This window comes from Opisthorchis viverrini (genome assembly GCF_000715545.1).
Source record: "Opisthorchis viverrini unplaced genomic scaffold opera_v5_10, whole genome shotgun sequence".
NCBI lineage: Eukaryota > Metazoa > Platyhelminthes > Trematoda > Opisthorchiida > Opisthorchiidae > Opisthorchis > Opisthorchis viverrini.
The window spans coordinates 3,402,439-3,414,707 of record NW_008751666.1 but is presented as its reverse complement, the minus strand read 5'-3'; the positions used below and the strand labels follow the sequence as shown (position 1 = coordinate 3,414,707).

Genomic DNA, 12,269 nt, shown 5'->3' with positions numbered 1-12,269 from the left:
ATATATATATATATATATACATATATATATATATCTAGTATATGTTCTGGAAACCTATTTCAGCATGTTCAAACTGAATAAATATGCATCATTCCGTTTTCTTGCAATTCTTTGTCTCGTCCACTTTTACAAGCTTATCGTCATCAATCAGGCCTTGTGGGCATCGATTGCACAAAACGATAACCGGGTGACTAGAATTTACTCAATCCAAGAACAACCTATGCCCGTTAGTGCCACGTTTGCTGATTTGTGAATCACCTGTCATAAAAGTTGCATTCACACACACATCAAGATGTCACTCACGATTCCGATACGCAGCCATCTGAATTTCACACGGATTTTTCAAAGTAGATTCTCTGTTGTTTCTCATAGTTTTCCCAATACTACACCTACCCTTAATGAGTGTGCAGCGTGCTTGAAACCATCTTCATTGAAATCTGAAATAACATAGGTGGTGTGAATATGTGTTGGAAACTGTGATTTTGCAGCTTTATCTGTCGTTCATCTCAGAAAACTAGCGGCTTCTTGACCCCATTCCTAAAGGACCCTCACGTCACCCAAAGACTGATGGACAGACGCCGTAGACGGAGGGTCATTTTGATGGCACGCCAGGTGAACGTTTGCACAACTTATCACACGCAATGATGGGCACGTGTCATAACTCATTTACAACCCCCAATTTGGGGAACAACTCACTGCGGCTGTTGCGATGACGCATATCTTGCATTCGCCGGTCTGATGGAGCATAAAGGACGATAAACACTGGTCATGAATGTTTGAGGAGTGTTGTGCCTCTGAAACAAACAAGAGTCGTTGAGATTGAATGTTCAACGTTTACGTGTTCTGTTAAAAGGCACCTTCGTGACAGGAAAGTGATTACAGATACAGAGGAAACAATGCTTATTTATATCTATCCCATCTGCTTGTTTAGAAAATACACTGGTATGAACAGTGTTTCTTCAAGGTCTTCTGTGTGTTGGTGATCAGGCAGGCGGTATTTACTTTTAGCATGGAAAGCTACCGTAATTTTTACCTCTAAAGATCACTAATATGCACAATCCCAAAAACGCATTGTGCGCCCACTTGAAAAACGGGAAAACAGTAAATAGGCTGGTGGCTTGTCCTTTCATTGCAGGTACGCAAACGCGCTGCTTCGTCAACATCGTCAACGTGAACCAATACAGCAATAAATTGAGGCTTACTGTGGCAGGCCTCGCTGAAGCAGGGTTGAGTCGTGGCAAGCGCACCTGAACAACCCCATGGCTGAGACCCTGGACAACACTAGTCCCTATTCCCCACTGTGCGGGTTGGACAGAGGACAAGACGTAGGTAACACGGCTGATGCCCGGGTGAAAGCCTCGAAACAAACCAACGCAGTAACAGCCGCAGGTCACACCTCACGGGGCACTGGAAATAGGGGCTACTGCCCTGGCATCGCCCCAAAATGCACCATTTTTCTGGTACTGAGTTACCAAGCGCGAATACTGATGCTCTATTGTAGTGCGGTATGGGGAATGAAGTGGCAATGAAGCTGCCGACAAGCTCAATACAACTACCAATGAGGTGATGGAAAAGAGCATCGTCGGTGAGTGTGGTGTAAAACATATCTCTGTGGCTTGATAGCCAAGTCAACGCGACGCAAATGTTGGGCCTTCAGACCACAATGCCTTTGAATTTGATGCTCTCTTATTATCATGTGCACTGTATGCCTCGTGGTATGCGCCTCCAAGATACTCCTCATATTTTGCATTGGGAATTTCAATCCAATTCCCAGAGGAATTCACACGTAGAAAGTCGTTGAAGAAAGTGCGTGTCCTGTCTGCTTTTTTGTTGCATCTACGCCACTACTTCGCATTTCGAAACAAGCCTCCGGGAGCCTTAGTTCCTTATGGGCCGTGCGCCAGACGACGTGGAATCTCATTTGCATCGTAGCTGCACTTCCAGTTCAGTTGTCGGCCCAATCTCAGAAGAATCAAATAAGTGAGCAGCAGACACTGGTGTAAGAACTCTTATTTTCATTGTCGCATACGTTATGAGCTACGGCTGTCACTGGACCAAGCGTTTTGAATCATTCACTGACGCATTCATGGCGCTCAATATTCGCACCATGGAATTGAATTTTTGAAAGATATTAGGTGTTCCTGATTGACTAAAACAGGCAGGCATTTGTGTTCAGAATATCAGTCCAAACGTTTGAGCCTTATCTGGGCATCCCGGGATCCCAGTTATGCTTGGGAAGTATTCCATCAGAATTTTTTCTCCAGAGGTAGGATTGCTTCAGTAGACAATGAAATTTGGTGAAATGGTGAAATGGTTTTTGGTTCGAGCATATACGCAACAAAATTCAACTCGCAAAGGTTTTGCAACGAGGATCGTTTTGCGGCTAAGGAGTCCTCGCATTTATCATGCTTCTTGTGTCTTATTCTCCTTGCAACTAGCACAGTGGAGGATAATGCTGACCGCTTTCAGAGTGTGAAGTTGTCATGCTGAATTCAGGTTTCAGCAAGACTTACCACGGTGGACTTGGTGCAGTAATTTGAACTCGGTCCTGGACTCGTGAGAACGGTGGGGGACAACACTGCGTCACTATGCCTACAATAAAAAAGGCGTAGTATCAGGTCAAGTGTTAATGCCTCGGTCATTCGGATGTGTGCACAGACCAGCTTCGTGCTGAGCGTGTCAGAGTTTTCTTCAGAGAAGCTCCAAATTTTCTTACTCACCGTAAATGGTAGGAGAGGTGGGCACAAGTGATCTCACCCATTTCAATTATAATCAACCTAATAAAAAAGTCGATGGGTTGTATGACCTTAAATTTACTGGTTCCTTTTATAAAGAACACACCAAAGCCTTCCGTAGCACATGTAGCTCAAACAGAAAAGTTAAGCTCCAGGTACATTTCCATACTTTTGAAGTTTGCTATAAGCTAGTATTGCATTTCGGTTGTCTGCCTAGGCTTATTCTATTGTTCAGGTTAAAAAAGCCAAACGAAGTTCCCTCTCCCTTCCCTGAAAAACACGCCTTCGAAACAAACATACTCCTTAAAGGGTTGTTGTGAGCTCTTAAGTGGCTGCCCAAATCCAAGGACTGTGAAGAATACTCTAAAATGGAAGAGGTATGTGGAATACATCCATCTACATAAAAACGACACTACTCTAGTTCTCCATCTTGCTACTTCGAATCCGTTAGTATAGCATTAACTAGCATTACTCTCTCCTCAGCAAATGGTAAACGAATGTGTAGACGCGTATTCTTGTGGAAACCTATTGAGAAATATTGTCGTTAAGGCAAGATTTAAATTTATCTAGATTGTCGGATTCTTAGTATTTTGATTTAACAAAACACAATGCGAAGTTCCAGTTAGGGTGGTACAGCGAAAACCCAAGTATGTGCACTGCGTGAAACTCTCTGCAAATTAAGAAAATGCTAATAATTTGGTAGATACCAGATTGTGCTTGAGGATCAATGGCTATTCAGACGAAATTATCTGATTGTTCAACACGTTCCACGACCGATCAAACCAAATTAATTAACAATTGAGTGTATCCGCTAATTTCGTTCAGTTTGGTTTCAAGTAGAACATAAGGTTGACGGAAATTCGGGGACTGTGCCTACCTGAAGAGTACCAAGAAAGGCAAAATCGGTCGTGGACTGTCGAAGAATTTTCAGCAGCCTTATGAATATTACATTACAGAGTCAATAATATTTTGTAGGAAATATAAGGCGAAGAGTTGCAGTGTTCGCCTGAAACGGTACTCCTCCCTGACCAAAACTATGGTGATAGAATTAAACCTCAATTCGAACATGTCCACACCTTTTCTGACATGGTTGTCGAATGCGAACGCTGGATCATATTTAAGGCAGCGGTAACACATATGAGAAAAAACAGCAACCTAGCACACTCCAATGCCTGGATTTAAATGAAGCCTTTGTGTCGCACATCCAGTTTAAGGACATCAAAGGGACAGGCTCCTTAGATAAGTTAAGTTGCGTCACTCTATGTATCAAGTGCGCGATTTATTGTGACCAACCTATCCGTTGCCACGGTGTATGAGCATTCCCAATGAAGACCAAAGCATTTCATATAGTGGATAGCCATTCAGCTGTAATACCCTTTCGGTACCTGGCTGCCATGCCACCCGAAAGAACCACAAGGGCTGGGATACTGCCAGTTTGCCAAGCCTATTCAGGAGAAGTCGAGAGGGAGATGTCGGGTTCAAACCGCAGACCTTTCGCTCAGTAAACTCGCACTCTGACCACTGAGCTATCCTGCCTCATATATACATATATATATATATATATATATATATCACAGTGATAAAGGAATTTGGTTGGTCGAAGCCCCGCTTTATTGTTGACTTAGCGGCTCTACGTCTTTAATCCCACCATTTTAGCTTTTTACAAGGTAAACATGACATTCTCGAAGATAAAAGTTTCGTCAGGCAGTCGTTAAATCAGGTATATCAAGCGCCTCATCAAGACTAAGTTCAGAGTTCTCATATTCCAAAGCGGAATAGATGGACAAACAGGCAAATCAGACGTTAAAGTGAGAGGAAAAAAACGGGAATAAATTAAACCTCTGCCATTAGCATCTGGTGCCTCAAGTTTTTGCTGCGGAATTATCTGAATTTCCAAGTGGATCCGACAGCAACCGGGATCCAGTAGACATTTGGTTGAATCTGCTTTGTTCCACTGAGTGTCAGTAGGCTATCTGTGAGCCATTCGTCTAATAGCGCCCACCCAGAGTTATTCTGAGCAAATCTTTTTAAGCGGATCGCCGTCGCGGGAGTCCGACAAAGATTCAGTATCTCTGTGAATAGGTCTATCCATCAGTCATCCAACGACCAGTGTAATACTGCCAATGTAATAATTCATTTGCAGGTGACAAGGTGCAGCACAGTGACTTTCGTCAAATTTTCTGCTCCCACTTGCTGGACGGGAAAACTGTTGATCTCTCGGACCAATATTTTTTGCATTAACCTGCCGAATGCAATGTCAATGTCATCGTTACAAGACGAAGAAATCCTTGTTGCTAAAGCGGTGTCATTGTCACAAAGGTGTTATTTCCAAGTTGTAAGGAGTAAAAGATAGCCTGAAAAGTAACTATTTAAAAAGAAGTTACTCCAAAATAGGCTATGCTATTTAACGGTCACGGTTCAGTGTGTGTTACCCCCAACAGACTGGTTGCACTCTAAACAAATATAATATTCATATCCGTCGCCGTATTCTTTATTGAGAACCGCCGCGAGTGTATCATCACAAACAGAGTACCAGAACATGAAGACTAGATTATACCTGAAACAAACGGTTCCAATGGATGCAGAGTTTCCGGTGGATCAAATGACGTTGAGTCCAGAAAAAAATTTAAATTTCAAACGCATGAGCCACTAGTATCTGCTGGCAACCAAGACTCCCTTAGTGAAAATGGACGAAGAAACCGAAAAAGTGCAGTGACTTTGAAAGCGAGGCTGGCTGAACAGATGTTAATTTGCTGAAGGTAGTTCCAGTCAGCCACGACCCAATATGAGATCTATTCAAAAGAGCACTCAATGTTTGCTGAATATTATTTCGCAAGCAACATCAGCGTCCTCTCAGATGACCTGAACGTAGTTTCCCGCTAAAATTGTGTGATCTAAACAGAAAGCCAAATTTGAAAGATCCACACTTCTTGGCTGTGTTTTGCCTAATACAACCTCCGTGTTAACCCTATTTTCCCACTGATTTGAAAATCTGCCACTCGGCATAAGCCGGCAATCTTGTAGATATATTGGGCATGTCATCTAATCATGATGAGTTGACGTATTGCGTGTTTCCTAATAAATCCAAACACTTGAATGATTCAGTGAGCGCGCGGTAGACAGATTGAGCAGAATGACGAAATTCAACCAAATTACCTTTGTCAATGTGCAACAAATTCACTGAAAATTCCAAAGGGAAAGCTATCAACAAAGTTGATTTTTGGCCAAATTCTGCTTCTAAACTCTGTCGTTCGGAAGTAAGCAATCTTTTCACTGAAAATAACTTTGGAATATTTATTATGAGTCTTGCTGGTCCACAACAATAACCCTGAATAATTCTGGACCCTGAGGGTCCTAATCCATAGCAGAAATGTAAAAATATACCCTGTTTCTTAGACAATCTTGTTACGTTGCACGTTGTAAGTATACAATACGTGAATAAGTGAATGTTTATGTTGCGTGGAAGGCTGCCAGTTCTTAACATGCCGCCTTTTGCCAAACGGATCAGAACGTACAGGGTTTATTCTATTAACTGACGACTCCGAGCTCAGACCATCGCTCAATGGGGGTCATATCGCTGGGTAATCTCAGATGGTTTCACCAGAAGCGAACAACTGTGCCGGAACAAAAACTACTAATGAAACAGTGTTCACAGGGCACCAGAAGTCTAATAAAACAAGGAAATACCGCCGGGGGTTCGGTTTCTGTACTGTGTGTATAAAGTTCTTGCATCAGAGTTATTTCGCGGAAACGAAGACGTCCAACGAGACACATTCTTCAGCCCCTGAAAGATTTTTATCGATTGACAGTCAGGATTTTGACCCCTGACCTGTGATTTACATTTTTTTCAGATTGCGTTTTGAAACCTGTTGGCCGCTTTCTGATAGCCGCCGAGGACCATGATTTATGCAATATGGAAAGAAGGTTGCGCGCCTGCATCCGTAGATGCGTGGTCAGAATTCAAAAACAGGATATCACAACCAAACATGAAGCTGTAGAAAAGTGTCGCTGTTATTACGTAATGCACCACTCATAGGGTTGCTGAAAATTCTTCGACAGTCCACGTATATACATGTACCATGATATCTCGAATATCGTACTAACTGAAGCATGAGGCGACCTGGTGCAGCACATCCAGTTACCTGGAAACTGCAAAACCGAGAGATTCAGCTGGGCTCCAGGTGAATCTCTCGCAAAACCAAATTAGTTTACAAATAAGTGTATATTCGCCAATTTCGCGCAATTTGGTTTCAAGTAGAACATAGGGTTGACGGGAAACTCGGGGGCTGTGCCTACCTAACTAGCCCCAAGAAGGGCGAAACTGGTCGTAGACACTCGAGGAGTTTTCAGCAACTTTGTGAATAGTGCAGTATGAAGCTAGAGAGAGTTTGTTACACTGCCACGGGATGGTGCACATAGTGAAAATCCAAAAGACTTTAAAATGCCTGTATATCCAAAGCCTAAGAAGTGTGTAGTCGATCACCAGGAACTTCTTTGATCAGTGACACAGAAGGTAGAGTAGTCAGATGGGTGGGTGATGTCATTGTTGTACGGATGCAATACCTGTGCAGGCGTTCACCTGACTCACATTTTTTCCTTCCGATACAGCAGGAAAATGAGCGGCATTGGGTGAAATTATGTAGATCCAAAACTGATTTCTAGACTGCGACGAAGTTAAGCTGAAAATCAAACTAGTTTTGTCGCTAACATTCTTCGCGGACATTGAAAGGAGTAGCATATCGAGAACAAATATCTTAAATAACCGTGAGAGGACCACTGAACAGCAAAATTGATTGACAACTACCACCATCCTCTCAATTTGCAAATAATTTTAGTTATCTCTTCCCACGGATTTACAACCAAGATGTCAGTTTTATACAACCATAAATGACTAAAACATGAAAAACTGGCATAGGACGACTTCGTTTTCTCTTAGAAAACAAGGACAGTTAAACTTTCTTCACAGGGCGAGGACGTTTCTAACTGATTAACGGCTTTCGAGTCAGATGGAAACAAATGTGTAAACCAACCAATCTGTCCACTGCTTGGTCATCCATTGAGTTCGTCACTAATTGACTGGATTAACTTTGTCTGCACTGGCAGACCAGATAGCCGCACACTTTAAAATATGATACTCCACCCACGAGTTAGACACCAGTGGGAAGCCATTTTACGATATGCTCACACCTGGAAGATCGACATCTTGACTTGAGCGGCGATACTGCTCTCTCCCCCACTGAGTGTTCACACCTTCAGACCCACCCATGCCTCACACACCTGGTCCACGTGCCAACCAGTCCCTTGAGCATGCTCATTCATTTCATCACCAACGCAGGCAGCTGCTTCAGGTAACCACTCACGTCAGATTCAGTGACCAAACTAGGCCGATAATGCAGATTGTTTGTGTTGCAATTTCTGTTTGTCCCGTCTGGGAACAAGTTCAAACCGGGGTATGAATTTAACTTTACCGCAAGCGGGGTTCTCTAAATGTCCCAAAGTGCGGACTGAACTGGCATTTCGATATCATTCCAAGGGCTAACACCAGATTTACAGCATCAGTACCAATACACGTAATCCATAATTTTAACCATAAGTTTAGCCATTTGACGGAGCACCATAAACGCAGTGTTACTGGTGCCCGTTTTCCTGTTCAGGCAAGGAAATCCCGTCGCATGTTGCTTATAATAAAAGCATGGTCTACATTAGTAAAAATGGCTTTGTGTCACAGAGATATCACCTATTAATATTCACCTAGGTGTTCATTGGCTACATAGAACCGAGACGACAGGACGCTGCTAAGGCCGGTGTCTCCATTTTTCTCTATTGTTATTTTTTCTAGCCTCTTATTATCTGTCCGAGAAACACGCGTCTAAACGAAGATCCAATAGTGATAGCTACCGCTGGTGCAGTGGCATCCACAATGCTGAGGAGGTACACAGTCGCCAGTTATCTTGAAGATTTACGCTGTGCGCTCGGAGGATTGGTCCAAACCCCTCCAACCTATTGTTTTATCCTTTCACCATTCCATCGCAAGTGCTTTATTCGTAGTTCAACTTTCTCATTTTTGCAAGTCGGGAAAGCTTCCGCTCATTAATGTTCAACTTCACCCTGCAAAGCCTGCTCAGAAGCATTACTTTCTTGTGCATGGTGGTTTCAAACAGTGCCACAAGAACATGGTTCTGTTGTGCTTGGACTTAGCCCTTAGAAGTCTCCATAATATTCATACTATTTTATTTAGGCCGTATGCGTCCATCCATAGCTGTTTACATCCGTAGTCTTTTAGCCAATCCGACCTTGACATTTGGAAGTACAGCGATAAGCTTATCTGCTCATTTGGACAGGTTATTGTGTTAATTGGTCACTTTCTTGCGCACAATAATCTTAGCTACAAGAAAACACGGCAATCTGGCGGTATTCATCGTGGAGACTCAAATAAGGGAAGTCATGATCGTCAGGCTGAGTTGCCGGTTTTTTAGGTCGAAAGTTGTTGTCGCTTGTACTATTTGTACAGTAAATAAGTTTATTCGTTTTATCAGACAGGCTCAAAAGAATCCCGGTCCCAGAATATTTTCTCTTTTTTTCCCGCTAACTGAAATTCACGCAGCATCTCATTCTTCATCAAGAAATAGAGCGATAGATGGATTGCAATAAAAGTTGAAAGATCAAACTGCCTCCATGATGAATTCCAAAACAAAACGGGAGCATCGAAAATATAAACCAGCCTAGAGCACTCGACTTTTCGTTAGAAAGATTTGTGGGTAACAAGCCGTTCTTCCAAGAGGCATGAAGATTTTCTAAGTCTCGATAGTCAGCCAGCAAAGGCGAAAAATTGTGAAACCGCATACTGTCCAAATCCCGCATTTCCCCTGTCAATTATAGCAGTGCAAATTCCAACCTCGAATGTCGTTTGATTAAATCTTGTTCAACGCCCTAGAGCCCTTCATGTGGAATGTGTTAACCGGGTATTTTGAGACAGGTCTGATAAGTAGTGATGCCTGTGCACGCTCAAACCGTCCCGCATTTTACCTCATCGGCATCCATCGGCACGCTTGTGCAGACTTAACAGGTTGATTGTTGCTCTGTGTGAGAATGGGCACACCCCTGTGTTCAGAATCACTCTCCCCAGCCCTGGGCATGCATACAGACATCATAGAATAGATTGAATGGTAAAACTGCTTGCATTATTTTTTTCGACAGGGTCCTCAAAAATTCTCAAACCCGTATCTACCCAGGCGGTACGCAGACACAAGCTCAATAAAATTGGAAAAGTGAAGTGCTGTTGCAGACAGTGGTCCGATGCTTTGCTACGGAATAAGAGAGCACGAGCAGGAGACAAGCGACTCAGACAATTCTGTACGCCGGCATGCGGGTGAGATGTGGGAAGCGCGCTTTAGGAAAAAAGCGGGCGATACAGAGGCAGTTGGAGAAAGTGTAAACGTTCACTATGCAAATCAACCAGCTTCCAATGCAAAATAACATGTTTGGGTTTAGGTTGGGTGAGAATATTTTCTTCGGGTAGAAATGCGGGCGAACCGGACCACTGAAACTATCAGTCAAACTGAGGTTAGAATGTGCATGACCTGAGGAGGTCGATAGAGAGTACCTACTACTAAATGATATATGTAAGGCGTTTTCCAAAGTAGTGGCTCAAGTGTTTAGAAATGAAAGCACGAAAAATTACTGTACAGCATTAGGTAACCTCCAGTAGAATTTCTGCAATGTGGCTCAACTGTGCGTTCGTTACAAACACCTGAGATTAGGTCTAAATTGCTGTAAAGTTTGAAGCAAGTAACAAGTAAGATTTTTACCAGAGAAACCCTTTTCCGGGGTGTTAATTTTGGTCTGCTGCGTTCAGTTTAAAATAACCCTATTGCACTCATGGGGATGAAAGATAACAGTTAGTTAAGATAGACCGCAGTTTCGCGGCTGATACGTCCGCTGTCTTCGAACGTGGGTATTGCTAAATGTAAATGAGTTCCCGTACAACCAGGCCGTCCAACTAATTGATAGTGATCGGGTTAAGGACGCTATCTGCCACACAGCCTTGGAATCACTGCTAGTTTAGTGCCGCATAAACTTTTTATTAGCTCGCACCTCTCCAGGCCAACCACTCACATCGTTGACTATTCTGATGGGAAGACTGGTGACACAGTAGTGAGTATTAGCAAAATTTCATTCAAGCGAGGATCACTGTACGGAGGCTTTATTCTAATTGGGAATTATCAATAGTTCATCCTTCGCGAATACCCAGGGAAGTTTTAACTCACAATCTTCCGGCTATTAGTTGGAGGCTACATCTTCTGGACATAGGGGGCCGTTTGAACGTGTGATCAACTCGCAGTTAACGATCCGTCAGTTCACATCACATGGTCACGAATACACCGGCTTATTGAAGTTGACAGCTAATGCATCGACTTGATCAGGGTCAGGAGGATGTAGCGTGTTTCTTTCTTGCTTGCTGCAGGATTTATCGAATTCGGAGGATTCACGCTGAATCAGATTCCAATGAGAATCACCTGGGTTCCTCGGTCAGAAATGTAACCTTGTAAACGGATGTTTATCTCCAAAAAAGTCCCATTTTGTGTTCAAATACGAAGAAAGATTAACGTAACTTTGAAGCTCAGACCAATTCGACGAGTTCTAAAAGGGACGAAATCGGTGTTAGACTATCCAGGAGTTTTCATCAGCGTCAAATAAAGAGTGCTTTGTTTTACCCTTCTGATCATCGACCCACTTGTCAGGCACCCATCTGTGCAGTATAAGGATATAAACAATTAAGTAAACAGAAATTTCAACAGAATTTGTGTTATCATGGTTGAATAGGTTGCTAGAAGATTGAGAAACGGTTCTGAAAACGTTTCGGGATCATTTAAATTTCATTCTGGATGTCTTCCGGTCTGCTTTTTCTGCTACGTTCAAAACATCATGGCATTTCAAGAACTGATACGATTTTGTGATAGGAAATCTTTGCTCCATATGTTCATCAGTATACACGTCTAATAGCATGGGACAAACAGATTGTGTCCTAAACTGTCATTTATATCAGGTGGAACAAAAGGTCACTGGACAAGATCGCCCGGGGCGTTCCTGGTTGTAGAGTCATTCCTTTCACGGCGTTTCTTTGAGTTTTCCGGTACTCAATGAAGGATGTAAATATTATCCAGTCTGAGAGAGAACCCTCAGTCTGCTAATGCGTGAGCAGGCAATGTTCTATATTGTTGTCGGTTTTCACTCGTCGGTTCGTCTCGCCTAGGGAGACAGACTAAGAGACCTACAGCTGCTCTAGTTTAGGCACCCTTCAGCTTCCTGGTTAATTTCTGGAGGTCATCCCAATAAATAAGAAGGTAGGCAACATAAAGTTGACCGGATTTCATGCAAATTGTCTTCTATTTCATGTAAAGTCCTTGAGAACAGAAACCGAAAGAAAGGACCCGATGCCATGAAAATCCTGTGTCCCTACCCTTTTTCCTTGAAATAGAAGTTTTTTTAACAATTCCTTGGAAAATCGGACTAAGTTACAAACTTGAATATTCC

General features: G+C 42.8%; 1 protein-coding gene across 1 annotated transcript in view; it reads left to right on the top strand.

Annotated features, from left to right (window-relative positions):
• Positions 1 to 12,269, top strand: part of T265_01009 (hypothetical protein) — a gene marked incomplete at both ends in the record, with an annotated part of 49,037 nt that overhangs the window by 7,441 nt on the left and 29,327 nt on the right. Inside the window, 2 exons of the mRNA XM_009164924.1 lie at positions 8,575 to 8,768; positions 10,838 to 10,889. Coding sequence (XP_009163188.1) covers positions 8,575 to 8,768; positions 10,838 to 10,889 — 246 coding nt within the window. The remainder of the gene's footprint in view (positions 1 to 8,574; positions 8,769 to 10,837; positions 10,890 to 12,269) is intronic.